The sequence below is a fragment of the Lentinus tigrinus genome (genome assembly GCF_003813185.1).
Source record: "Lentinus tigrinus ALCF2SS1-7 unplaced genomic scaffold L226scaffold_25, whole genome shotgun sequence".
Taxonomy (NCBI): Eukaryota; Fungi; Basidiomycota; class Agaricomycetes; order Polyporales; family Polyporaceae; genus Lentinus; species Lentinus tigrinus.
In genome coordinates this window covers 369,617-393,937 of record NW_027137934.1, presented here as the reverse complement: position 1 = coordinate 393,937, position 24,321 = coordinate 369,617, and the positions used below count along the sequence as shown (strand labels likewise).

Genomic DNA, 24,321 nt, shown 5'->3' with positions numbered 1-24,321 from the left:
ATTGCCTGCAGATTTCCCGACCTTATGAGACGCGTCATGACACGCGCAGCGCTGTGTTCCGGGCGCGAGAAGGGCTGAGAAGGGAAGGGGCTCGGTAACCGGCGGGACGAGGCGGTGATTGTGCGCTGCTGGTCTGATGTTGACGAATTGCCACCGCTGGCCGTGGGTTGGGTCGGTGTGCCTTTTTCACCTTCAGGTCGCGTCCCAGGACCTTTTCTCCTTTCCCTTTCCCCTTTGTTGTGCCCTCCGGGTTGCATGCAGCTGGCTTCAGTTCTGTGAGTCCCTTCCTCTCGTTCGGTTGAGAGCTTCATGGTGAGTGAGCTCGAATATCCCGCGATCTCGTGCAGATTCGAGATGCTCATGCGCCTTGTCTTCCCGAACACAGTCCTCTACAGGATGGCGTACAGCATGCACGGTCATCGTGATCATCGTCGGGGCCGCGCTCCTCACCTTCGCCGTATACGTCTACCGTCGCCAGAAGCTCATGCATCGATTCGCGAACGCGCCGGACATGCAACAGCGCTTCATGCATTCGTACGCCGGAGACCCAGAGGCACACATGCCGCTGCTGAACACAGAGGCGTTCCCGCCACTCCCGCCTAAGACGGAACCCGCGACGCACCACCGGAACATGTCCTCGATGGACTGGACACAGACCCATCAGCGGAATGGATCATCTCTTGGGGAGTTGAACGATTGGGGAGCAAAAGTACGAGGTCCTCCTTCTCGCGTCCCCGTTCCACCCATGTTCCCGGAGCCCATGCTACCCGCCGAGCAGCGGTACTCCTTCCACTCCAACCCAGACCTCGCCATTACCATGCCCGAGCCAGAAGTCGCGCCTACACCTGCGCCTGCACCCCGATCTCCGCTGTTCCACCTCCCGCAGATCAGCTTCCCGCGAATACAAATCAAGACGGACGGGGGAAAGAAGGGTCGCATCCCGTCGCTCCGCATCGAGTTCCTGCGCGAGTCGAACCAGGTCATCTCCTCCCCTGCCGCGGAGGGCTCAAGGGAGTGGGCGCACATGTCATACCCCGCAAGCAGTGTCTCCGCCCCGTCCACAAATAGCCGGCCGTTCGCCACGATGGCCAAGTCGCCGCTCCCACAGATCCCGCGCGTCTCGCCGATAGACATAATCGACATCTCGCGCGTGTCGCCGTCGCTCCCGCCCGTGCCCAGCTCCGAGTCCCCCAGCTCGCCGCCCCCTCCCGAGTCCGCGGTGAACTCCATAGTGCTGTCCGACGTCGGCACCGTGGGCAGCGTGCAGGACGTCGGGCGCAACTTCTTCTCGCGCAAGCTCTCGACAGAAGATTCTTCCTTCCAGACGGTCTCGCGCAACTCCTCCGCCCAGGCCGTCTCACGCACGTCCTCGGTACGCCCCACATCCGAGCCCGGGCGTCCCAGACGGACCTCCTCTACCTCGTCCGGGTCCGGGTCGGGCGTGAGCTCGGGGCGTGGGACGAACCTCAAGCGGGCGACGACGTGGGTGCCGAACGTGCTTGCGAGCTACTCGCCGTGGCATGGCGTGGTGCCCGGGACTGGGGGGGAGGGGCGGGAGCCCGTCGAGTCGCCGACGGGCCAGATACGCGTGGCGGACGCGTACCGGCCCATGCCGACGCTCGAGGAGACCCCGGAGGCGACGCCTGCGACGATCCCGACGCCGCTCCCGGGAGACTCGCCGGGGTCGCCGTCGTATGTGGCGGAGGATATTGATCGTCCGCTGCCGCTGCCGCGAGGGCTTGCGGAGATGCCGTTGCCGCCGCGGCCGCCAGAGCTGCGTCCTCTGGAGAAGCCGCGGTTAGATTCATGACAGGATCCAGAGGTCGCGCTAGGCTGCGCCTTGGACATGACCGTGCACGAACATGCTGGATCTTCTTTTGCTATGCTATCATCTGGACGCTTTTCTTGTAATGCATGTAACAACCTCACGCATACTACTAGTTACACCTAAATTATTCGGACCAGGACTGAGTACTGACTCACAGATGCATCTCTACGGTGCTCACAATTGTCAATCTCCAATCCATACGTGCAGCTCCGTGTTGCGTATCCTGAACGTGAACCATCAAGTGAACGACGGGCGCTCCGAAAAGTTCGGATACGTGTCTTCCGACACCGTTACGCGTAGCTCAGGCTCTCCTCCTAGATCCCATCCTTGCACAGTGCAATCTACTTGAACCTTCCGTTTCTCCTACCCTTGCTCCTACTCCCGCTACTAGTGCTACCCCACCCAACTCGCCGCATACATGGTCCTCCAAGTCGTCTACACTGCGATCACAGCAGTCCTCCCGCTCAAGTACTGGCCACACGCCGCCGTCGCCGCTGCGGTCCTCTTTGTGATCTATGCGTACGCCCAGGGCCCCCCGACGAATCGGGAGCGAGATCTGCATGCACGGGTGGTGATTCTGACGGTGAGTTCTCGTCTTTGAGTCGTGTTTTGGTCACGGTGTGGGAGGAAGGGGAGGGTCCGGCAGAGGCAGAGTGGCATTCCGGTGTAAAGTGGTTATGTCGATGTCCCCTGCTTGATGCTTGGACTTTTGGAGGGCATGAACTCGCAGGAGCCGGCCAGCGTCGTGAACGGTGACCGTATGGCAATCATTGCAGGGATACTGGGAGGAATATGAGGTGGCTAGTAGTCATGGCTAGGACGCGGTATATTGACACCTTCTACATGGTCCAAACGGACACTGACACCTAGTGCATCTATGCGTTGCAGATTGAATGGAGGTGTATATGCTCTCGGCTTTACGTCCTGCCCATGACCTGACCGGCATATGAGAGTTAATGCTCCGCTTCTGTAGCAGAGATCGACAGCATGCTTCAGAAAAACTAACACGAGTTTGTAGGGTCCGTTCACGCCGTTGGGCATCGTAACACTGACTGCCCTTGCAAAACGCGGTGCACACATCATCGCCCTCTCCCCGTACCCTCTCTCCCATCCCGTTCCGTCCCTCCTCCTCCCTCTCATCCGCTCGACAACTAACAACGAAAACATCTTTGCCGAGTACTGCGACCTCACCTCTGCAACTTCGATCCGCAACTTCTGCACTACGTTCCTCACCGGGAACGACACGCGTATAGATGCGATCGTATTCGCGCACGAGTACCCCAGCATCGGCCGGATATGGTTCTTCGGCGGACAAGCTCGGCGCGAGAAGGAGCAGCGAGAGGCGGAGCAACGCGAGTCCGCCTCGCTCGCGTCCTTCTTGATGGTGACTCTGCTCTTGCCAGCGCTGCTCGTTGCACCCGTCGAGCGGGACATACGCGTCATCTCCGTGGTGAACCCGTTCTACGCCGCTGCGCTCCCGACGTTCACCTCCTTCCTCGAGTCCACGCCCTCCTCTCCAGCGCGTCCGGAGTCTCTGCTCATTTCTGAGGGACACCGGGCGCTCCGCACGATTATTGTCACCCGCCACCTGCAGCGTATCCTCGACTCGCTGCCCAACCGAGCACAAGACGCGAGGTCGGACAAGCCCCCAGCGCCGCACCCGTCGAATATCCTGGCTGTGTCTGCCTGTCCAGGGATCAGCCGGCGAGACACGGTCGCCCCCTTCCTCGGAACGGGTGAACGGGGGTGGTCACTCGCATACATTGTTCTGCTTCTGCCACTGATGCTGTTCACCAAGTCCTCGTCGTCTGCACTACAGACCCTCCTGCACGTGCTCTTCCTTCCGACGCCCCTCAAGCGCGCACAGGCCAAGGTCGACGCTGCTGCGGACGAAGAGGCACGACAAGCTGAGGCGGCGGAGGCAGCCACCCCAGAGCCGTCACCCCAGCGGGCCGAGCCGAGGAGAGTCGGCCATGTTGAGGTCCTCAAGCCTGGGGCGCTGTATCGGGAATGCGCCGTTGTTCGGCTCGAGGTGCCACGGCCGCCTGCACCTGTACTTGCACCAGGGGCAGACGAGAAGAAGGGCAAGGAGCGCGCAGAGCCGAGTGCACTGGAGGACGACGGCGAGTTCGGTGGCGAGAGCGTGGGTCGTGCGGTTTGGGAATGGTACGAGGCACGCTTGAAGGAGTGGGAGGCACAGGACAAGGAGCTTGTCAAGGCTGAGGAAGAGGCCGCTGCCAAAGAGAAGGCAGAGGCGGAGGCGAAGGAGGAGACAGCGCAGGAGACAGACTCTGCGAAGGGGAAGGACTCTGGGCCGGCAGCGGACTCATGATCATCTGTGGTTTGTGGTACGTGTATAGTGTGGTCAATACACTAAGCGTTCGTTCCGCACAGGCAAGCACATTGCCTCTGGCGGCAGGCGTGTCTCGACTTGGAGTCGCGCCTGCCCCGCCGTGGATCGGATCCGGGCAGACGCAACTTAGCGGGTCCAGTGCGTGCGGCGGTATCCAAGTTGATGCATTTCGACTGCGTCCATCAGCCGGGCTCACTGGCCCAGCGTACAAATGGATGGCGGCACACGGGACGGGCAAGCTGGTTCATTCCCCAGTCCTTGCTGTTCTCTTCGTCCTCTGGTAGGGCACACACGACCTTCCACCGCTCCTTAGTCGATACGATCCCCCGACACGCACCTCCGACACGATTCAACGACCGTTCTTCATCATGCGCCTCTCTGTCACGTTCGCCGCCCTCGCCACCTTTGTCTGCGCAGCCCTTGCGCAGGACATTATCACGCCACCCTCGACCTCGGGCTCGCTCACCGGCCTCAAGTACACCTCTGTCGGTGGCTCAGGCTCGTACAACCAGGTCACGAACCTCATCCCGGGCACCTTCCCGACGTGCGACGCCAACCCGTCGTGCATCACCGCCCCCAAGGCGGTCAGCGGTGCGTCATCACAGATTTGATCACCGTTGCTGCTCGTCTTCCTGACGGCGTGATAATTGATTCTCTCGTCCTGTGGTGATTGACGATGCTGTGCTGTGTCAATGTCATGCCTGGATCCGTCACTGCATCCGGATTCGTGCTCCGTTGCCAATTTGCCATCCTTCGCAACACACACTGATCGGACTCGGACTGGACGACATCGGGATCAAATTCAAAAGGCAATCTGGCCCCATTCAACGAGGAGATGACGTTCAACTTCCGCGGCCCGCTCAACCTCTTCAACATCGCCGTGTACCAGCCGGACAGCAGCGGCGCGTCGTGGACGCAGACGAGCTCATGGGCCGCCGGCCAGGCCCCGAACAACCTCGTCTTTATGAACAACATGGGTGGCGGCGCCAGCGGCGAGTTCTCCAGTGCGTCTGGTTCCCTGTCTTCCCTCTTGCTTGCTTGCGGCTCACCGTGTGGAACGTTTTCTTGTTCGCTGCCTACCGCATTGTCCAGTCTGCGGCGGGTCGAGCCAGTCGTTCGCGAGCGGCGACTTCACGGCTGCTGTTGCGACTGCGAACGCCGACATCTCGAACGGTGTGCTTGATCAGGATCATGAAATGGTACGTTTGAGCCTTGGCTGGCCCATCTTCCGCAGTTTTGTTATGATCCCAGTCACTGACGGGTCATGATTCTTCGCCCTTGGACACGTTTCGCTGCCCTTGAAACCGGCCCTGCACACACAGAACATCCTGACCGCCGAGACCTGCGCCTCCCGCCCCTGCGACGGCTTCTCGCGGGGCACCGCCAACCACGGTTGGGCCGACTCCAAAATGCTCCTCGTGACCTTCAGCATGCCGCCCTCCTCCGACGCCTCCAAAGTGCCCGCCATCTGGGCCCTCAACGCGCAAATCGTGCGCTCCGCGCAGTACGGCTGCAACTGCCGCGGGGTCGGCAGCCCAGGCGGGTGCGGCGAGCTCGACATCCTCGAGACGCTCGTCGGCGCGGACCCGAACAACGGCGTATCGGAGATCTACTCGTTCAAGGGCGCGACGGGCTCGGGGAACAGCAACTTTTTTGCGCGGCCGACGGGGGACAAGGTCACGTATGCGGTGGTGTTCGATGAGCAGACGGACAGCATCGCGATTGAGCATCTGGCTGGGTGGGATTATGGCGCGAAGGAGGTGCCGAGGGCGACGGTGGATGGGTACCTGAACGCGGCGGCGCTGGAGGTCAACTTTGCGACGGGAGCGCGGAAGCGCGGCGTTGTTGGTGGGCGTAGACGGGCGCACTAGGATCTGTGTATGTCCCTCTTGCGGCGGGCTCTGAAATGCGTTCCCACTGGACTTCTTTCCCATCTCCATCCATACGAACTTGCGAGTACTCTGGATGCCGAGGCCCTGCTCCTGGGTAGGCGTGGAAGACTCTGGGAGGTGCTAGAAACACAGAAAGTTTAGCAGCCGTGTGCAATACCGTTCATAGAAACCAACGGCGTTTACATTGCTATCTTCGGCGTACGGGACTTCCCCACCTCTTCTACAGCTTCCTCTCGCTCTGTTCTCACCCAAAAACCTTAGAACTGGTCGAAATGACCTCTCTGTCGGGGAGTCGAACCCCGCTTTCGCGCGCCACTGAGAGGAGGGGCCTCAAATGACAGGCGCGTGTACTAACCGATATACTAACAGAGATGTGTGGTTAGCAAATAGAGAACAATATAACCTGCGATCCTGAACCCAAGAATGCTTTACTTTCCATGATTCTCATTGGAGGTCGGTAATATAAATGCTGATAACATACTCTAAAGCAAGGCTTGCAACATACATATACTCATCAAGTACCTCTATCGAGGTACTTGAGGGTTAGGGTTAGAGCCACTTAGGGACATGAAAAAAAAGGCCCGCCCAGCCCGAGGGCCGAAGCAGGACAGGAAAATATTGAGACGGTGCACGAGCCGAAGCCCGTACAAACCGCGGAGTCCCCCTGAGGACATGGTCGCCGTGCTATGAGAGGCCTCCACGGCCCACGAACCCAGTACATGAAGGGGTCCGTGCCATCAAGGTAAGTATGAATTGCTCATATGGCCGGGGTCAGGTTTATATACTCGGCCAGGATGCGCACGGACCAGGAGGTGTGTTTGGCGCTTTAGGCGTGAGTACCGGCGCGGGGATTCCGAATATACATTGACAATGACCGCCTTACTACTGTTGATCAACCGTAATACTGGAGCTTGTCATAACGAGCGAGATTGTATGCGGTGATTATGTTGAAATAGCACTTCAGAGTTATCCAGTGTATGACGAGCTTGCAGTTGCAGACATACTACTGCACACATGTAGAGTGCTAGGAAAGCGCCCGGCGTTTGTCCTGCTTGCTATCCACCGTCATGCCTGCTTCCTCAGACTGTTGTTCTCGCTGCAAAGATTGGTCTACATGCTCGCCAAAAGCTACTAGTGGACCGCGAGACGCGGTCGACGGACGCAGCTCAACCTAGGCATCTCACCGACGCAGTCGACGTCCTGGCTGGCAGTATGTCTTGAGACAGTATCCCACAATTTCAACGTCGACGTCCTCTTCCTGCCCCCAATTTCGTCCGACGCTCTGCGGAAATATGTCGAGCTTTGAGCACGCATAGCTAAGACGCCTCCCAGTGGACGCCTCCATTGTGATTCGGACTTGTCTTCTTCACTGCGCGCCCCCGGTTTCCGTCCTCATCTAGTATGGTGCTGAAGACGCGTCGAAACACAAGCTCAACCGTCAGCTCAGTGAGATGTATACGTACGAGTAAGTACTCCACCCTTATTTGCTATCAAGTGCTCTCGGGTACTCATTATCCATCCGAAGTTCCCGTTCGTTCTCGTCGTCCACCGCACAGCGAACTCGGACGTACCTATCACGTACATATCCGTTCGCGTCATCTCTCAAGTACTAGAATGAGCCCCTTGACTATCGGCCGGGGATCCAAGAGGAGTACCAGAAGTCTGAGGCATGCGGAATACATCTCGCGAGACAGCAGACAAGCAGTAGTGGTTATCTGCGCCGAGCGATCTGATTGTTCGAGGTCAGTCTGATATTCTCCGCCCATGTTGTTCGTTTTTGTGTTAACGTCGCAGTCACCAGGGGTATCGCACACTCGATATTTATCCAGGTTCACAACGTACACCATGCCATCGCGAAGTGCTCGCTATGCCATGAGGAAGCGTTCATCGACATCTTCTGGATTTGTTCGAGACGAAACGCAGGGGGCTCGTTGGGTGAAGTTTGAATATGAGTTGGATGGGATGGGGTCGACGCTTGGCGAGGTATAGCTGGTAGTTTGGTAGCGCAGTACTTAATGGTACGTCTCGCTTCTGTCAATGTCATCATTTTCTACTACAGCCCCTGCGCAGACGTGCACTGCTTCCAGACCTTTGGGTATTAAGAGTCCCAGTCTGAGTCCCTTGAAGGACGTCTACTTACCCTAACCTTACTCTCGGGTTACAAGTAGCCGAGCATAGACCCCGAAGACAATTACAGTACATGCAGCTACTGTATCTCTGGTCCCATAACACAGTCCATGAGTGAGCGGAAGGTATGTGCTGCTATATTATGCATTCTGACTCGCGTTTTGACAATTCCCTCATAAGACGCGAGGTGGCAAACGCAGACCATTCCCTCTACATCCTATCTCGCACCACAGTGATGTCCTTCGCTCTGAACAACATACTCAGCAACAAGGAGATTGTCTCTAACATCGCTTCCTTTGCATACTGGGGCCGGAACGTCCCTGACACCCCACTGGATCTCCGGAACGTCCTCGCGCTCGCACTTTCCTGCAGGCCGTTCAGTGAACCATGCTTGGATCAACTGTGGCGGCGGCAGCTCAACCTCTTCAATCTCTACAAGACGCTCCCGAAGGACGCCTGGGAGGTCTATGATGGCAAATATGTCGGCCCGAATGGAGAGAGACAGCAATGCATCGTGAGTACCCCGCATTTCACTCCTTGACCATGTCTGCGCGCGTCGCGCGCGGTATACTGACCCTGACCTCGATACATATCTCGCCATGCCTGCTGGTACAGAAAGCAACACGCGTCCTCATTCCGACCGACTGGTTCGTCTTCGACTGGTACGCCCCCAAGATCCGCGAGCTCGGCTTCGACCCGCGCGCGCCGTCGGGTGCGCCACAGCCCGTCGAGCCGTGGCGCCCAACCGGGTTCCCGCTGAACACGTTCATGGCGCTCTGCGTCGTGCGCCTCCCGCGCGAGCTGCTGCCCAACATCCGCCGTGTCCGCTGGACGACGCATGAGTTTCTCGAGGACACCCATATTCATGTGTTTATCTTCCAGAACCCACCGCTCGTTAGTCTGTACATGGACTATAGCGACTTGAAGATGAAGATCGCTCTGCCGGAGCCGGAGCCTGAACCCGAGCCGGAGGAAGAGGAGGGGAGTGATAACGGAGAAGATGGCGAGGGTGAACAGGAGGAAGGCGAAACGACGCCTCTGGCCGACCCCGCCCCGCTCCCTGACGTACCACCACCGCCTCCACCGGGCCCTCCACCGCCCCCGTCTCCGCCTCCGCCGCCACCATCGTTTGAAGAGGACAAGTACATCAAGTATACGCTGAAGGCGCTACTGGAAGAGTGTCCTAAGTTCCGTGACGTTGAGATTGTCGCGCCACAGTTCCAAGGCTACCAGTGGGCGATCAAGGACTTCATTCGCGAGCTCAAGGACAACAATCTGCGCACGTTTGCCATCAATCTCCAGGGCTGGGAGGACGACGACCTGGAATGTCTCGCGGGGATCACGTCCCTCCGTAAGACGCGCATCTTTCTGCGCGACACGGACTGTGCGTGGCTCAGCAGGGCGATGGAGACCGGGACCCCATTCGCAAACGTGGTGGACCTGACAGTAGACGCGCCGAGCTTCGAGTTCTTCACTGCGTTCTTTCTGCAGTTCGACGGGAGCAGGCTCGAGAGTCTCGCGCTGACCGCTACGGACCGACCGGCCCCGGAAGTGCTGCACACCTGCCTGTCCACTATCGCGACATCCTGCTCCGTCTCTACCCTGCGCGCGATCTCACTGTCGGACAACACCCCTCCTCCGAAAGCCGACACGGAGCCCGACGGGTCTCCAAATGGAGCCAGCGCAGAGGTGCTGAACCCGCTCACGACGTTCGTCCATCTCCGCGCGTTCGCAGTCGACCTCGCCGGGGCGTACGCGCTCGACAACGCAGGGCTCGCCATGCTCGTCTCTGCCTGGCCTGCGCTCGAGCGGCTCACGCTCGGGGTGAAGCACGGCTGGGGCACGCGCTCTGTCCTGACATTCGCCGGCCTCGCGAAGGTCGTGGAGCTCTGCCCGCGGCTGGAGCAGCTGGCCGTCGCGATCGACGCCACGGTCGACGACCTACCTGCGGTGGGCCCCGCGGCGACGAACGCGATCGTCGGTACGGTGAATTTGCTGGACTCGTACGTCGTGGAGCACCCGGATGTCGGCGTGGTGATCGCGAAGAACTTGTCTGCGCTGTTCACGGATTTGCTGTATGTGAGGGCGTGGACGAAGCCTGAGCCAGAGCCGGAACCGGAGCAGGAGGAAGGACAGATGAACGTTGAGGGGACAGGTCAGCCGGATGCAGATGGTGGAATCCCTCCTCCTATTCCGCAAGCTGTGGATGGGGATGTGCAGATGGGCGATGAGACTACGGGCGCAACTACGGCAGGGGCGGCGGGGCCACAGGGACCGGAACAGCTGAACCAACCACAGCAACCGCAACCGGCTGAGGGTGCTGCAGGCGGGGAAGGCGGAGAGGAGGCCCAGCCTGTGCCCGAGGAGGAGCCCGTGCGCCTCCCAGAGTGGCTGGTGAGCCGGGAGTTCTGGGAGACGGTGGAGAAGCAGGTCGCGACGTTTGCGCTGCTGAGGGATATCGGGATTCCGATGGATTTGTCGTGATGTCTGGTGCTTTTCGTCCGAGTCATCAACTTTGTAGATTATTGTGTATACCATCCTGTCCGAGTCCGCTCTATGCTTGTTGTAAGTATATACCAATTGACGTCCCTCCGATGTCCGTTCTGCGCGAGGGCAAGCAAGCGCCGATGATGACGACATCCTCGCACTTAGCCTCAGCAGAGCTCCCAACTACTAAGTAACCCTTCCAGCAACTGCCACTATAAGTATCGTCATGGCGCCAGTACGTCTGCCTGTGTATTTAGCTACAACCGTCCGATGTACGAATAACTGATTGCTGGACGCAGAAGAACGCAGACCCCCCATGCCAAACAGAAGGTCTGCATCCCCTTCCACCCTCAATATCTCCGCACTTCCCCACCAGCTGAGAGAGACATCGACGCCGTGGCTGACCATACATATTTCATATCTCGATTACAGCTTGTGCACTCCAATCGTGTCTCAACAAGAACACATACAGCCCCGAGAAGTGCGACGAGCACATGCGTAAACTCTACCGGTGCTGCTGGCGGATGTACGAGCAGACAGATGGGCGGGGCGAGTCGACGGCGTGCCCCATGCAGAGCGTCGTGCGCAGATGGCTCAAGGACCATGGCGAGGCCGTTTCGTAGTGTCGAAACCTCAGTCTATATCCTATATCACTTTGACTGGGTCCTTCGTGAAAGCATTCCACTTCCCTGGCGAGCGTTATTTACTACGACATATTCTGTAGAAGTCTCGAGCGGATTGTTGATGTTACTGACAGACACGCGCACAAAGGAGGTTGGCACACACGACACAGATCACATTCGCGAGCAAGTGATGCAGAGACCGACACGCCAGTCAGGTGGCAGCGGACGCGCCACGACAGGTTGTTGAGAACCCGCGCGACTCTATCTAGACGACGACCACAACGAACGAGCCTTCAAGCCCAGTATCCAACTCTTCCAATCCTCCCTGCCAGTGCTACCCCGTCCTTCGTAGAGGTACTAACAAGTGACAGTACTCGACATCGCCAACGTCTACCAGACGCGCGTCTCGAGGAGCAGGTCGGAGCTGCCCTCGAGGCCGACGCAGGCCTTGAGGAACGCTTCGAGGGCGTTGCGCTGGCGGTTGAGCGAGTTGACGACGTCCGTGCCGGGCTTGACGAGCGGCGCCTTGAGCATGTACGAGAGCAGGGAGAGGACCGGGTAGAGCGGCTTGAAGTCCTTGCCCGCCGACACGTCGCGGTACTTGACGCGCGTCAGGAGCTCCGTGAGGATCGCGAGGTCGAGGATGAGCGGCGTCGCGAGCAGCGAGTCCTGCAAGAAAGAGACAAGGGCGATGTCAGCACACGATCAAACAGAGAAAGAGGGGAGAGAAGGGGAGAGAACGCACTTCGCACTCGTTGAAGATGTTGATCGTCGAGCGGCCGCCGCAGAAGATCTCCGAGTAGTACTCGTCGATTGCGCGCTTCGAGTCGCCGACGGCGGGGACGTACTTGATGACGACAATGTGGTCGGGGTGCTCGCCCTTGGCGTCCTTGGTGCCCGCGGGCGCGCCGGGCTGGGGCGGCTTGAAGAGGAGCGCGTTCGCGGCGACCATGTCGTCGACGACGGAGCTCTTCGAGATCTCCTTCGACTTGAACTGGCGCTCCGCAGACAGGTTGTGCCCGTCGTTGTTCCCGAGGTGGTTGTACGACGCGATCGAGAGCGGCTTGATGCCCGCGTTCACTAGGAACTCCGCGAACACGGACTTGAGCTTCGTCTGTCCCGACTTGAGGTCGTCGCCCCCAATGAAGGACTGCAGGCGCTCCGCAAGCTGGATGACACCCGGCACAAACGTGTTCTGCGGGGCACCGTTGACGAACGGCTCGCCCTCGAGGATCGCGGCGACGGCGAAGAGCGTGGAGGGCGACACCTCAGAGTGCGAAGCCTTGATCGCGGCGAGGAGGTTGTCAGCGGTGTCGTTCACCCCGGGGATGATGTCGCTATAGCGCTCCGTGTTCGCAGTCCAGAAGACGACGACGCGGTCGAGGCCGTGCTGCTCCTTGAAGCGGCGGATGTCCGCACGGATATGCTCGAGATGCGCCTGCTTGTCGGTGCCGGGCAGGACGTTGTCCGCGCGGGCCTCCTGATTGGCGGCGATGAAGTCGGGGTAGTAGATGGACGGGAGCGGGGAACCGAGCGCGGCCATGTGCGGCATGACCTGGCGCTGGAGGTCCCAGTCGAGGACCTGAGCACGCTTCATGGCCTCGTCCATGCGCGCGCCCGAGATATCCCAGCCGCCGAGGACGAGGTCGTTGGGGTGGACCATGGGGAGGACGTCCGAGATGGGCACGTAGACATCTTTGTTGGTCGCGGGGTCAACACCGAGGCGGACGGTCGACGCGCGGAGGAGCGAGCCGATGTAGTTGGGCTGCTGGACGCCGGACTTGGTGTGCCAGATGATGTTGTGGCGGTTGGCGAGGATGGTGGCAGACAACGTCGAGCCATTGTTTCCGCCCCAGCCGACCATCATCAGGCTGCGCGCAAGGAGGGTTAGCAGGAGGATCTTGTGCGCGACGATCACGTGACAGCGACTCACCCAGTCTTCGCGACCTTGCGCGCCGTCTGGAACTCGAACGGCTTGGCGGTAGGGGTAACGATGTACTGGCCCTCGACGACGGTGACATCGGCGCCGCGGTTGGTGAACTTGGAGGTGATGTAGTCGTTGGTGTACGACGTCTGCTCAGACTGGACGACGATGGAGCTCGTCCTGCGCACGGCAGTGGGGTGGACAGGGAGAACAGACTCAAGTTGGGAGTCGGGGGTGTTCGCGCCAGTTCCGTTGGACATGGTTGGCAATTTGTAGATAAGAAGAGTTGTTCGACAAGGTGTGCAGAGGGGGTTTAGAGGTGTATTATACCGTCGCCGCAGGTGTGCTTAGAACCTCTGTGGCGATTGTGAGAGCTCCCGAGCTGGTTCGAGTACATGCACCGGTGGGTGAAGCAAGTGTCTGGAAGGACGGGGGATGGGGAGACAAGGACGAAGACGAGGGGTCTTATATAGCTCGAGGAAGGGGTCGCTGGCAACGTGGGAGGAAGATTTACGCGAACGACGTGCTCAGCGTCGCATCACTCCGGGCGCCCCGCACATCCCGCGTCCCCCCAAATCCGGCTGAACCTCCTCTTTCCTCCTCCTGCTTTCCGTCCGCTCCGTTCACTCAGCATTTGCTTTCCAACTATTGCCGGAAACATAAGTAATGAGCAGCTAAAATGCTGAAAGCCTTTATTCAAGAGGAGTTCCTTAGAGAGGTTTGTCCCGGTAAGTATCGGTTCCTGATCGATTCTAATCCGCTGGGGCAGATTGCAAGAACTGATAAACAGGACGATCGCAGGGCTTGGAATGATCGTCCCCGCACGGCACGAATCGTTCGATACGAGCTCATTTCTCCCGAATTCTCCCCTTGCTAAGACAGAACGAGCAGCGGCCGCGCAGTCAGTATGTCCGCGCGATGTGTCAAGACGGCCGCGTTGGCACGCTCGGCCGCTTTGACGGAACTGCGAGAACATCGCAACTCTCGGAAGTTCAAAGTCGTGACTCTCTAGCACTTCGGCTGCGAAGACAACACGGACGCGTGTACGGGAACATCAAGGGTCCCTTCGTGGGGACTATTGCCCAGTGGTCGCACGCGCACGCCAGGCAGTGAGGTGTGTCTCATGTCGTAGCCGACGCGCTACAGTAACGGAGCCTTGGCTTAACCATCTCTGCCCGGGGCATCCTCGGCATGACTACGAAAACCACCCAGCATGCGCGAAGCTCGAACAGCACGCTGCAGGCGATGCCCAATTGTCTTTGCTGATTGGAACCAGGGACGCGTACGAAGGCATCATAACGTGGAGAACGCGTTCCCCCAGACGACATGCGCACGTAAACGCAAGCTTCGACGGCGGCACCCCGCGGCATTTGACCACACGCACGATCAGAAGGCAGCACTTACTAGTTCGAGGGGACCCCTCCCGGACTTCGACTTCTTACGGTGATAGCAGAATCCAGCTGCAACATACCGTATACCAACCCTGGATATGGCTACTGCGTGGCCCGCGAAGAGAGCCTCGAGGACTCCGGCTTCGCTTCCAGCGGGTGCACGTTCATTTCGGGAATTATAGTAGCGTTTGAGTGTGTATTCCAAAGCCGAATGCCGAGGCAGATGCGCGTTCTGGGGTGGGTTCTTCGTACCTCATCGAAGTGCCCACGTTCCAACTTTCCCCCTGGGCCCTTCCCTTCGCGGGAACCGCAGCAATTAGGCCTTGGGACGCGAAGGATTGCAATTGGACGCGAGACGACCGATGTCTTGGACGACGTCGTGTGTGAAGAGAGCATCGGGAAGCTTGAAGGAGGAGGGGCAGTGACTACCACTCCTTAAGTATATGTATGATGCGCCGATCCGGAGGTGTCTCGACACCGATGCATGGGCACTTCCTATGGACAGTGACGACGGCGATGACTACATGGCCTTGCAAAAGTTCGCATCAGCCGAGCGGTCTCCCGCTTCGGAAGGGCGGCCGCGAAAGAGAGAATGAGTAAAAGATAATAAGACACTGGTATAAAGTAACACATGACACCACTCTGTCTGGTCCGAGTCCGGCATACGGTAGGTATGGGCTAGATCTGAGAGCGAGACGGGGGCACGGGGGCTTGCGACTAGGGAATAAGGGAAGGATGCAGGAGGAGAGGGAGAGGATGAGAGAGAAGTAGCAGAGACCTGGTATTACTGTGAACTGTGACCGCGCAGTCGAGCGTCCGTCTACTGCGATGGTGACCGAGCCGACCGTATGCTACCTCTATATGCGAGTGCGTGTGACCGGTGAGATGGCATGTGGGTGGACAGAGAGCTTGGGGAATGAGGGTAGATGTCAGGCGATTGATTGTAGTATGCAAGCCGAGGACGCTGCGAGCATGCAGGCTCCGACCGCAAATGGGGGGCGCAAGAAAGGGAGACGTAGCGTAAAGGCAGAAAATAGCAAGAGTGTACGTAAGGATGAGGGGTCATGCAGTCCGAACCATGGTGACTATGGGATGTTGAACGACAAGGACGCGGGGCTGCCCAGGTTAATGCTCAGCACAGGCGGCTCTGCCGGCAGCTTCGGCGGGAGCATGTCGACGGAGTCGAAGATCTCCTCGTCCTCCTCGTCCTCTTCTGGTATCGGCTCGTCGAACTCGACCTCGTCGTGCTCCTGGTCTAGCTCGGCTTCGTGCTCGTGCTCGCCCTCGTTGTCGTCGAAGATGACGTGGTACTGGATACATGAGGTTCTATCAGCAAAGGCCAATAAGGGAAAGGGAATGAATACGTACATGCGCGATGAGCGTCTTTGTCGCGCGGTGACCCGCTGCCATGTTGCTGAAGAACGCCCCGACGTCGCTGTTGTTCGAGCGCAACAAGTTCGGGGAGAACACAGTCGACAGTGAGTCGACCGTCATCTGGTTGCTGTCCTCGTAGTCCGTCACCCTAGAGAGCAGCCACCCCGTTGAGTCAGAACTCTGATTCATACGGCATGAACATGGACGTACTTCTCAAGATGCTCAATGATCCGTCTGAGTAGGTCGAAGTTCGCTGGAGGAAGGCCATGTACGACCTCCCGCACATTCGCCACCTTTGTCTGCAAATCCACGTCATCGCGACCTGCAGCGGGAGCGAGAAACACATCAGCGTTCAGCTCTCCCCAATCACCAATAGTGCGGAGGCGCGGAGGGGATGCCACGTACCAGCTGCACCCAATATTGCCGCGTACGTTTCTGACGGGAACAGCCCGCCGGGCAGCACGCGGAACCACGACTTGATCAAGTCGCACACCGCGTGTACGTCCGTGCATTCCGAGATCGGCCATTCCCCTGCGCAAGTAGCCGGTCAGCGTCAGCGTCGCGGTCGGCGTCCAAGACCGAAGGATGCGCAGGCTCACCTCTGTTCAGAGCGTCCCTCAGAGCGTTGACCTCTGAGTGTGCGCCAGCAATGCGGTCTATGTGCAGCGTTAGCAGGACGCCACAGGTTACGGCAAGGAAGGAACAACGCACAAATGCCCACTTCCGCCAAGCCGCGTTGCTCGACCTCGTTGATCAGCCGTTCGACGACTGAAGGAATGGTACCCGGCGGCACCTCGCCGTCCAGGGCTTCACGTCGCAGCAGGAACTCCAACTCGACGCCGAACACTGTGAACGCCATCATTGTGTTAGCACGTCGCCATCCAACGCAGGCAAGGGGGGGAGAAGGAGTGAGAATGAGGAACAGAGAGAAGCGGGCTCGGTACGCACCCGCCACAGGATCGCGTGTCGCCACAGCCGGCTTCGCTAGGAGGTCGTCCGACATCTGCATCTTGACGTTCTGCCCGAGGTACGTCAGCCTCCGCTTCGCCGTCATCTTGGCCACGCGCTCGATCGTCTCGATCCACCTGCGCATCTCCTGCTGGCTGGCGGCTTGCAGCAGGTAGTGTCCTCCGTCCTCCGCGTCGAGCTGGAACACAAACGAGCGCTCATTGTTGATGAACGCGGCGACGCGCGCGCCCGCCACGCTCACGACCAGCGATGGCTTGCCCGACGGCACGAAGTCGAGCTCTGCAGGGGTACGCTTCACCGCCGGGCCACCCGACATGGCGTCCAGCGTGAACGCGCTCGAAATCGGGCGCATGAGCTGGAAGAACGCGGAAGACATGCTCTTCTTGTTCCGGTGCGCCTTTGGCATGACGGGGTTCTGCCGCCGCTGGTTCATCGCGCGGTTCAGCTGCTCTTCCCGTCGGTCGTGCCGCTGCTGCTCTTGCCGCTTCTCCTTGCTTAGTCGGTCCCGCCACAGCTTGTCGCGCCGGTTCTTCTCTTGCTGCTGCGCGACAAGGAACTGGAAGGGCTGGAAGGGTTTTTGTCCGCGCTTGCTCGGGGTCATGCCGTGCGGGTTTGCTTCGCGGTGCGCCTCTTCGCGTATGGTCCTCATGTCGAAGTGCACGACGCTGAGCTCCCTCTCCATGTTGTTCAGCCGCTCAAATTCTCGTCGGTCAGCCTCGCGACGGCGCTGTCGCCGACTCAGCGTGCCACTGGCGTTCGCGAGCAACGTATGAAGGGATCTACGATTTCCAGGTCAGCCAAGTGAGCAAGCAGACATAACGATGACACACACCTCCGTTTCTCGAAGTTGACGACCATGATCTTCTCCTCTGACGGTGACTCGAGCACGTCCGGTAAGCTGATGATCTCAAGTATCTTCTCCAACAACCAGCCAATATCCGCCGTGAGCGTACCTCTCGTCGACAGGTTGGTGACCATAGGTCTCGACAGGTACGCAGCAAGGCTGTCGCAGCCGGTCCCGCGCGTCATAGCAACGCCCAACCATGCCCGCTGGAACGTCCGGCTCTCCACGCTCAGCACGGCGGAGGTCAAAATCGCCTCGACGAAAGAGCGGACACAGGGGCGCTCGGAGAGGGGAGCATCCGTGTTGTCTCCGTCAATGTTCCGGAGACGGGCAACCTCTATCGCCCTGAGCATGAGCTCCATGCGGTGCTGGCGTGCCTGAGTGCCTATCCGAAGAGCGACGAGCTTCGCAATGAGCCACTTGCGCAGGATCCCGAAGGCGCGGATGCAGCTGCGAACAGCGGGCGGGAGAAGACGGTAGAGCGTGTCCTGCGTCAGCTCGGAGATGAGCGGCGATGGCTCGACCTCCAGGACGTAAGAGCTCATCGACTGGATTTCGACCTCGTCAGCGATAGAGCTTGGGTCGCGGCTGAGGAACCAGCCTGTGCGATCGGCTGATTGCAGTTCGAAGAGTTCCGCAGTGGTGAACAGGTCCTGCGGGAACGTTTCACATGTCAGTCCGCTTAATTCTAATCTGTAAGAGTGTAAACCGTACCTCTTGCGTCATGTTCCGGAACGTCGCAGATGCCATAGAGTTCAGGTTATTGACAAGCTCCTCCGGATCAAGGTGGTCAATATCGGGCAGGTCAATGGCGTAGTTGCCGGTGCTCAGGGCATCGTTGACAGGCTCGGGCACGGACGCCGACCGAGGAATGGGCCGCATTGTCTGAGAGCGGAACGACATGAGTAGGGTCTTCCTTGTCACTTCCAGCGCCTTCAATGCCTGGCCTGCCTCCGACTCGGGCTCGGAGATGCTCTCCAGAAGCTTTTGCTCGGTCGGCTGCGTCAAGAACGTCAGGAATGCTTCGTACAGGGCAGCATCATCGAGCGCATCTTGGGCGCCGCCTCCTTGAGTGATCCACTCTCCCAACGCTTCCAGGACCTCCAGCCGCAGCCTCACAACGTGAGAGATCTCTTCGGGCGTTATTGAACGACTTGGCTGATGAGCGCCAACATATCGTTTCCGCAGGAGCTGGTAACCAGTGTGTCAGCTAATGAGGCACGAACGTAAGCTCCGAAGAAGATGACGTACCTCAAATAGGACCTCGGGCTTTACAAAGCTGCGATAGACGTTCCACCAGACGTGCGAGAAGTCCTCCATGTCCACCCGCACTTCCCTCGTCTTCCTGTCGGTCAGCGGCATCTCTCCGTTGTCATCGGCCACTGACACAGATACGCCTTGGAGCCCATGCACGAGTACATCAACGAGGCGGTCCAGGGTGCCAGCTTGCACGACGACACGCAGAGCTCTGTCCGACGTCACCTCCGACGCTACAAGACTTGCTCTCCGCGACATCGACGGTAGGGAGTTGCGGCGCGCCAGGCTCGACTTACGTTCGGTGCCGTGGCCATGCGACGAGCCTGGTGTTACACGGATGGATGGCGTACGGCTGAACATCTTCTCTACCACAGGAGAATCCACAGCCGCGGTTCGACTAGGAGGCCGTGATGGCGCACGGGAGGCCGGTCGGGAACCGGAGGTGAGGTCACCAGGTTGCACCAGTAACAGCAACTCGCCGTCGAATACAGGGATGAGGGTACCACCTAGGTCTAGTCCTCCCAGCTTCGGGCGTTCTCCCCGGACCGTCTTGTCGCCGTCGGGCTGCAGGCGAAGGTCACGAATGTCCGGTACGTTGAGGGAAGCATTGCTCTCGAGCCTGCCGCGGGCGATCTGCTGACGGTTGACGAAGCAAACGGCCGGAAGCGGTTCGGGGAACAGCAGCGCCGCCAAGGGGTGCACGGTAGGCTGCTGAGACAACCGGGACCAAAAGTACGGTTCAAACAAGCCTCTTCTTCGCGGTTCGGCTGCGAGCGAAAGTGACATGAACTGGTCCACCCTATTGAAACCGTGAGATCGCGTAGTCACCGACAGAAGAACGTGGCGACGCGCCCGACGTACCTCAAGAACTTGGCTGCCAAACCCCGACTCTCGTTGTCCGACGACAAATGGATCCAATGCCGCAGCAACACGTCCACCCGGGGATCAGGAGGTGTGCTCTCCGTCTGTGTCTGTGCACGAGTCCTACACAACGCAAAAGTAGTCCGTAACTCGTCGAACTTTTCGCGTGCCGCACGCAAGCACGTAACCGCCCACTCCTCCGCTTCCCCGCCCCGTGCCTTCCCGAGAGCTTCGCGGATGTCGCGCTCGGCGTCACCAGCCCAAGGGAAGGCCAGGGGCGCCGTGGGAGTTGGCTGGTCGCCTCGGACGAGGATCTGTGCCCAGCATTGCACGGCGGACAGGGTCTCCGCGTCTACTCGCTTCCATACCTTGTCCAGGCGGGCGATGGGGCGAGAGCACAGCGCGGCCATGATCGCTCGCCACGAGCACTCGTCCCCGCTGCGGCGTGCAAGCTCCCCGATGCGCGCCCACGCAGAGATGACTTCCGAGCGCGAATGTGACCGCGGGGCGTGGACGCTCCGGCCGTCATGCGAGGGCATGTGCGCGGTGCCTGCGGGTTCGGGGACGAGCACTTGAATCAGAACCAGGCGCGTCAGCCAGTGCGGCCGCCCGTCGTTTCCGAGGAACGGTATGAGCGTGTGCGCAGGGGTCGTAGATGCCGAAGTCGAAGCGGGCTCGCTGGAGTCCTGTGCACCGGGTCCGAGCACATACTCCGCCGCGAAGTTGTCGAGAACTTTCTGCAGTGCGGCCTTCTGGCACGCATAGAACGAGGATGCGATAAGAGCAGGGTCGAGAGAGAGGAGAACATCCCGCGAGAGGCCTTCCTCTTCGAGCGCGTTCCTGAGGGCGTCGGGGCTGAACGATGCTCGCGAAGGCATCTGTGTTGAACCAACTGCCCCGCCAAGGGCTTCGATAATAGACTCCATTCTGCTGTCACTCACGCTCGGTCGGGGAGAGCCCGTGCCTAGATTGGACGAGACGTCGTCGGAACCGAGTCCGGCAGGAACATGATGCGGAGGAGTGGGCGTCGTCTGCGACGAGGAAGGCTGCGGTATCACCACTTGCGCAGGGGCAGGGGAAAAGTTCGGGGATATGTCTTTGCACCAAGAATCCCAGGACGCCTTGTTCGCAGGAGGTCCGTGGTAGTCGAGGTATACACCCGCAAGCCACTCGACCCTCTTCACCTCCTCCTCACGCACCTCGTCTGCCGCGCCGTTGACCAAGTTCGACGCGCATCTGTGGAGCTCGGTCTCGAACGCGGCCTTGCCCACCAGCGAAGGCAGGCTGAACACAGCAGCGGCAACAAACTCGCGCCATTCCTGCATGTTTCGTGACTGGCTTGACGCACCATCTTCCACGGGCTCCGTTTGAGATACAGAAAACGTCGTCGCAAAGACGGCCTCGTGCACGAGAGCCTCGGTCGTTCCCTTCTCCACGCCCTCCTTGCTCAGCACCAGCGACGGGTGGGTCCCACGACCCCAGTACGCCCGTCGTCGGCGCATCTCTTCTCGCTCCTTACCCTTGCTGCCACCACGGCCGCTCATGTCCATCTCGGCGTCGTGGATATCCACGCCAAGCTCCGGGTCACCGGTCGCAGCCTCTAACACCGCAACGAGCTCTGTGGGGAACAGCTCGCGGATACCTGCACCCCGGTCGCTCGGCGGCTTGTAGAAGTACAGCTTCGAGCCCTTGAGGACGAGCTTGAACGGTTTCCATCCCTTGGCGAGGGCCTGCTGCGCACCGCCGGCCATATATGCCTGGTGCGCACGGCTGTTCAGCATCGACGGGGAAAACTCGGCCATGCGGTTGATGAACCCGGTGTGGTGCACCATCTGCGACGCGCGTTTGTTCCCGCCCTCGTCCGGCTCGACGATCATCGGCGGGGCGAGCAGCGTGGGGGAAGACGGCCCCGGCCCCGCGTGGCCGTCGGGGATGTTGATTGCGGGAGGTGTCTTGACATTACCAGCACCGAAACCGAAGGGGAACGGCGACCGACCAGATGCGCCGCTGCCAGACGAGCCTTTGTCGCGCTCTGGTTCGCGCGACTCGGACGACGCCGACCCCTTCCGCTTCGGACTGGGCGGGACGAGACCGGACGACTTCGGCCCGGAGAGCTTGGACGGCAGGCGAGGCGTGAACGAATGTGAGCGTGAGTGGACTTGCGACGAGGTCGATGAAGAAGGCGTCAGCGGAGGCGTGATTGGCGAGGCGTGGTTGGACATCGGGGGACCCAGGCGCGTATTCTTGGGCGGGGAGGTGGAGAGCTCGCCGGATATTACTGGGAAGGGGTAGTTCATGTTGAAGGAGGCGGCGGACGGAGAAGGAAGCGGAGACGGCGAAGGAGCAGCGCTGCTGCTCACGCTGTCGCTGCGGTAAGTCTTGATCTTCTGGTATAGAGTGGTGTCGATAGGTGCCAGTTTCGGGCTCGTGCTCGTCGGGGACATCTTGCCAAGGTCATCCGCGGACTTGGACCATGGTTTGCTCTTCAGCGCGCTCAGGTCGCCCAGGCCGCCTTGTGACATCATCGGCTGTGAAGGAGAGGAGGGCGTTCGGAAGGCGTTTGGTCTTGAGTCTGGGATAGCGGAGGCAGTCCGGGCTAACGACAAGTCTGCGACAGATCTGTAGATGCATGATGAGCCCAACCCATTGCGACATGACGGGAGGAGAAAGAAAGATATGGCGCGCTCTTGTTGTTTCAATCAAATGTATACTGTTGGACCGGCGGGAACGTTCGCTCAATCACGACTCTGCGCAGGAAGACACCGAAGTTGGAGCCCATGCGGTGCGGCAGAGCCAAGCCCTGCGCAGGAGAGAACCATCTACCGTTGCAGGCAGAACACCAATTGGAACCCTACGGACATGATCGGTATACGCTGTCTCGCAACCGTCGACGCAATGCTGCAAGTCTACCTTCATGCCATGCACGGCAGGGATCTCAGCGTGTCCGACCGACCAAAAGGTGTGCCAATGGGCGAAAAGACGCCGCACGAGGTTACCTTTCGGCCGATTTTCAAGCCAAAAGGAAACCTTTTGGACGGCTGTCTCTGAAAAGAGACAAAAGGTATCCACAGGCGGCGTATTTTGCTCGACTTTTCGCCCGTCTGAACTGAACTGCCGGTATCCCTGCCGTGATGTAAGGGTGACCATCGCGTCGCTGCAACAATTGTCTACACCGACACGGTTTGGCCAGCTATTATGAGAACGCGACGGGGCCTGAGAGCGGTCAGCATCTCCGATGGGAATGCTGTCCTGTCCGGCATGTCGAGAATAGTGGCACCGCTTTGAACGCGACGATGCAAGGAAAGCCTTGTGTCCTCGGAGAACCGACCGGAAACACAACACCACGTATTCAACGTATGATTCTGAATCATGGGGTGAAAGAGGAAGCACCGATCATCGAAAGCCAACACCGGTGCGCAGGGATCGCCGGGATGCGGGCGTGCCAGAGAGATGTATATTTGCAAACGCCAGGAACGCGCCATTCGAGGAATGGAGGGGAAGAGCACAGAAACCGAGCACTCACCTGCTCGCTGCATGCATGCCCAGTCCTCCTCTGTTCGGGGGCACCAGGTTGTCCATGATAGGGCGCGGATCGGTCGGGTGCGATATCTTGTGTTTACGCGTCGAGCTCGTGCTCGAACGCGGCTCGCTCGAGCTAATCGACGAACGGCCCTGCCCGCCAGAGTTCGTGCGTTTGAACCATTTATTCGTGAAGGCTGCGAAGCCGTTTGAGGGGGATGCAGAGCGCGGCGTGCCCAGGAAGCTTGCGGGAGATGAGGGGGAGGGCGTCGTCGCCGGGGGCGGGCTCAAAGTGTTGGATGTGCTTCTGCGCGGGGCCATGAGGTACGTGGCTTAGAGGAAATGAGCGTGGCGGGTAGGCAAGTCGGATGAAGTGATAGTGAAGGACTGCGGGTGGGGGAGGGGAAGGAGGTGAGACCGGTGAAGGAGCGTAGCCGGTGGATAGTCGTCGGTTTTCAGTAAAAGTCGTGTGGGGTATCTTTCTGCAACATTCGGATATGTCGTGGTGGTCGTGGGCAGGATATGGACGCGTACCTCGGTGGACGGGGAAAGGTCAGCGATACATCCGCCAGCGACTGCTGCTACAGATGCCGTATGACCATATATGGGCTGCCCGCACGATCGGCTGATTCCCTCGTTGCTCTCGGCTTGCTCTCGGTATGGATGTGTCTTCTGTCGACGTGGACGTCGTAGAGTACAGGTCGGTGTAAGTTAAAGATATGGGTGTGCTGTATCAACCGGCGGCGAGCCGTTTGTCGCGCAAAACTCAGCTGTGATGGATCGTGGGAGGCGCCTGCCGTACCCGAGAGGTGATCAGCGAGCCTCGAGGTGGCAGTAGTGCTCTTCTGGTCGGATTGTAGTACACACGACCG

The 24,321-nt window shown here is 59.5% G+C and overlaps 7 protein-coding genes and 1 non-coding gene across 8 annotated transcripts; 5 read left to right on the top strand and 3 right to left on the bottom strand.

Moving 5' to 3' along the window:
* Positions 1-309: 309 nt before the first annotated feature.
* On the top strand, positions 310-1,810 carry L226DRAFT_573487 (uncharacterized protein; the record flags this gene model as incomplete). Its single annotated transcript, XM_067684862.1, has 2 exons — positions 310-316; positions 396-1,810. The coding sequence occupies 2 exons, from the start codon at positions 310-312 to the stop codon at positions 1,808-1,810; spliced, it is 1,422 nt and encodes a 473-aa protein (XP_067532708.1).
* A 282-nt stretch (positions 1,811-2,092) lies between these two features.
* L226DRAFT_162946 (uncharacterized protein) lies at positions 2,093-4,355 on the top strand. The gene is made up of 2 exons (XM_067672561.1): positions 2,093-2,411; positions 2,847-4,355. The coding sequence occupies exons 1-2, from the start codon at positions 2,247-2,249 to the stop codon at positions 4,158-4,160; spliced, it is 1,479 nt and encodes a 492-aa protein (XP_067532707.1). The 5' UTR covers positions 2,093-2,246; the 3' UTR covers positions 4,161-4,355.
* Positions 4,356-4,549: 194 nt separating this feature from the next.
* On the top strand, positions 4,550-6,052 carry L226DRAFT_467604 (uncharacterized protein; the record flags this gene model as incomplete). Its single annotated transcript, XM_067676078.1, has 4 exons — positions 4,550-4,772; positions 4,991-5,185; positions 5,274-5,380; positions 5,504-6,052. 4 exons carry the CDS (start codon positions 4,550-4,552, stop codon positions 6,050-6,052), a joined length of 1,074 nt encoding a protein of 357 aa, XP_067532706.1.
* A 298-nt stretch (positions 6,053-6,350) lies between these two features.
* On the bottom strand, positions 6,351-6,445 carry L226DRAFT_t193. The gene has a single exon. It is a non-coding gene; the product is annotated as a tRNA-Asp (tRNA).
* A 1,799-nt stretch (positions 6,446-8,244) lies between these two features.
* Positions 8,245-10,789, top strand: L226DRAFT_615116 (uncharacterized protein). Its single transcript, XM_067686731.1, has 3 exons — positions 8,245-8,325; positions 8,381-8,714; positions 8,816-10,789. Exons 2-3 carry the CDS (start codon positions 8,436-8,438, stop codon positions 10,682-10,684), a joined length of 2,148 nt encoding a protein of 715 aa, XP_067532705.1. The 5' UTR covers positions 8,245-8,325; positions 8,381-8,435; the 3' UTR covers positions 10,685-10,789.
* Positions 10,790-11,118: 329 nt separating this feature from the next.
* Positions 11,119-11,310, top strand: L226DRAFT_467517 (uncharacterized protein; the record flags this gene model as incomplete). Its single annotated transcript, XM_067676068.1, has 1 exon — positions 11,119-11,310. A coding segment is annotated over one exon (192 nt), but the record flags the coding sequence as incomplete, so codon positions are not given.
* Positions 11,311-11,424: 114 nt separating this feature from the next.
* Positions 11,425-13,718, bottom strand: L226DRAFT_490752 (Myo-inositol-1-phosphate synthase). The gene is made up of 3 exons (XM_067677327.1): positions 13,244-13,718; positions 12,056-13,181; positions 11,425-11,979 (listed from the first exon to the last, which is right to left on the bottom strand). Exons 1-3 carry the CDS (start codon positions 13,492-13,494, stop codon positions 11,701-11,703), a joined length of 1,656 nt encoding a protein of 551 aa, XP_067532703.1. The 5' UTR covers positions 13,495-13,718; the 3' UTR covers positions 11,425-11,700.
* Positions 13,719-15,710: 1,992 nt separating this feature from the next.
* Positions 15,711-23,770, bottom strand: L226DRAFT_573482 (uncharacterized protein; the record flags this gene model as incomplete). The annotated part of the gene is made up of 12 exons (XM_067684861.1): positions 15,711-15,935; positions 15,994-16,147; positions 16,210-16,321; positions 16,405-16,530; positions 16,599-16,655; positions 16,711-16,845; positions 16,948-17,747; positions 17,801-18,465; positions 18,527-19,003; positions 19,064-19,868; positions 19,931-22,549; positions 23,454-23,770. 12 exons carry the CDS (start codon positions 23,768-23,770, stop codon positions 15,711-15,713), a joined length of 6,492 nt encoding a protein of 2,163 aa, XP_067532702.1.
* Positions 23,771-24,321: the final 551 nt, after the last annotated feature.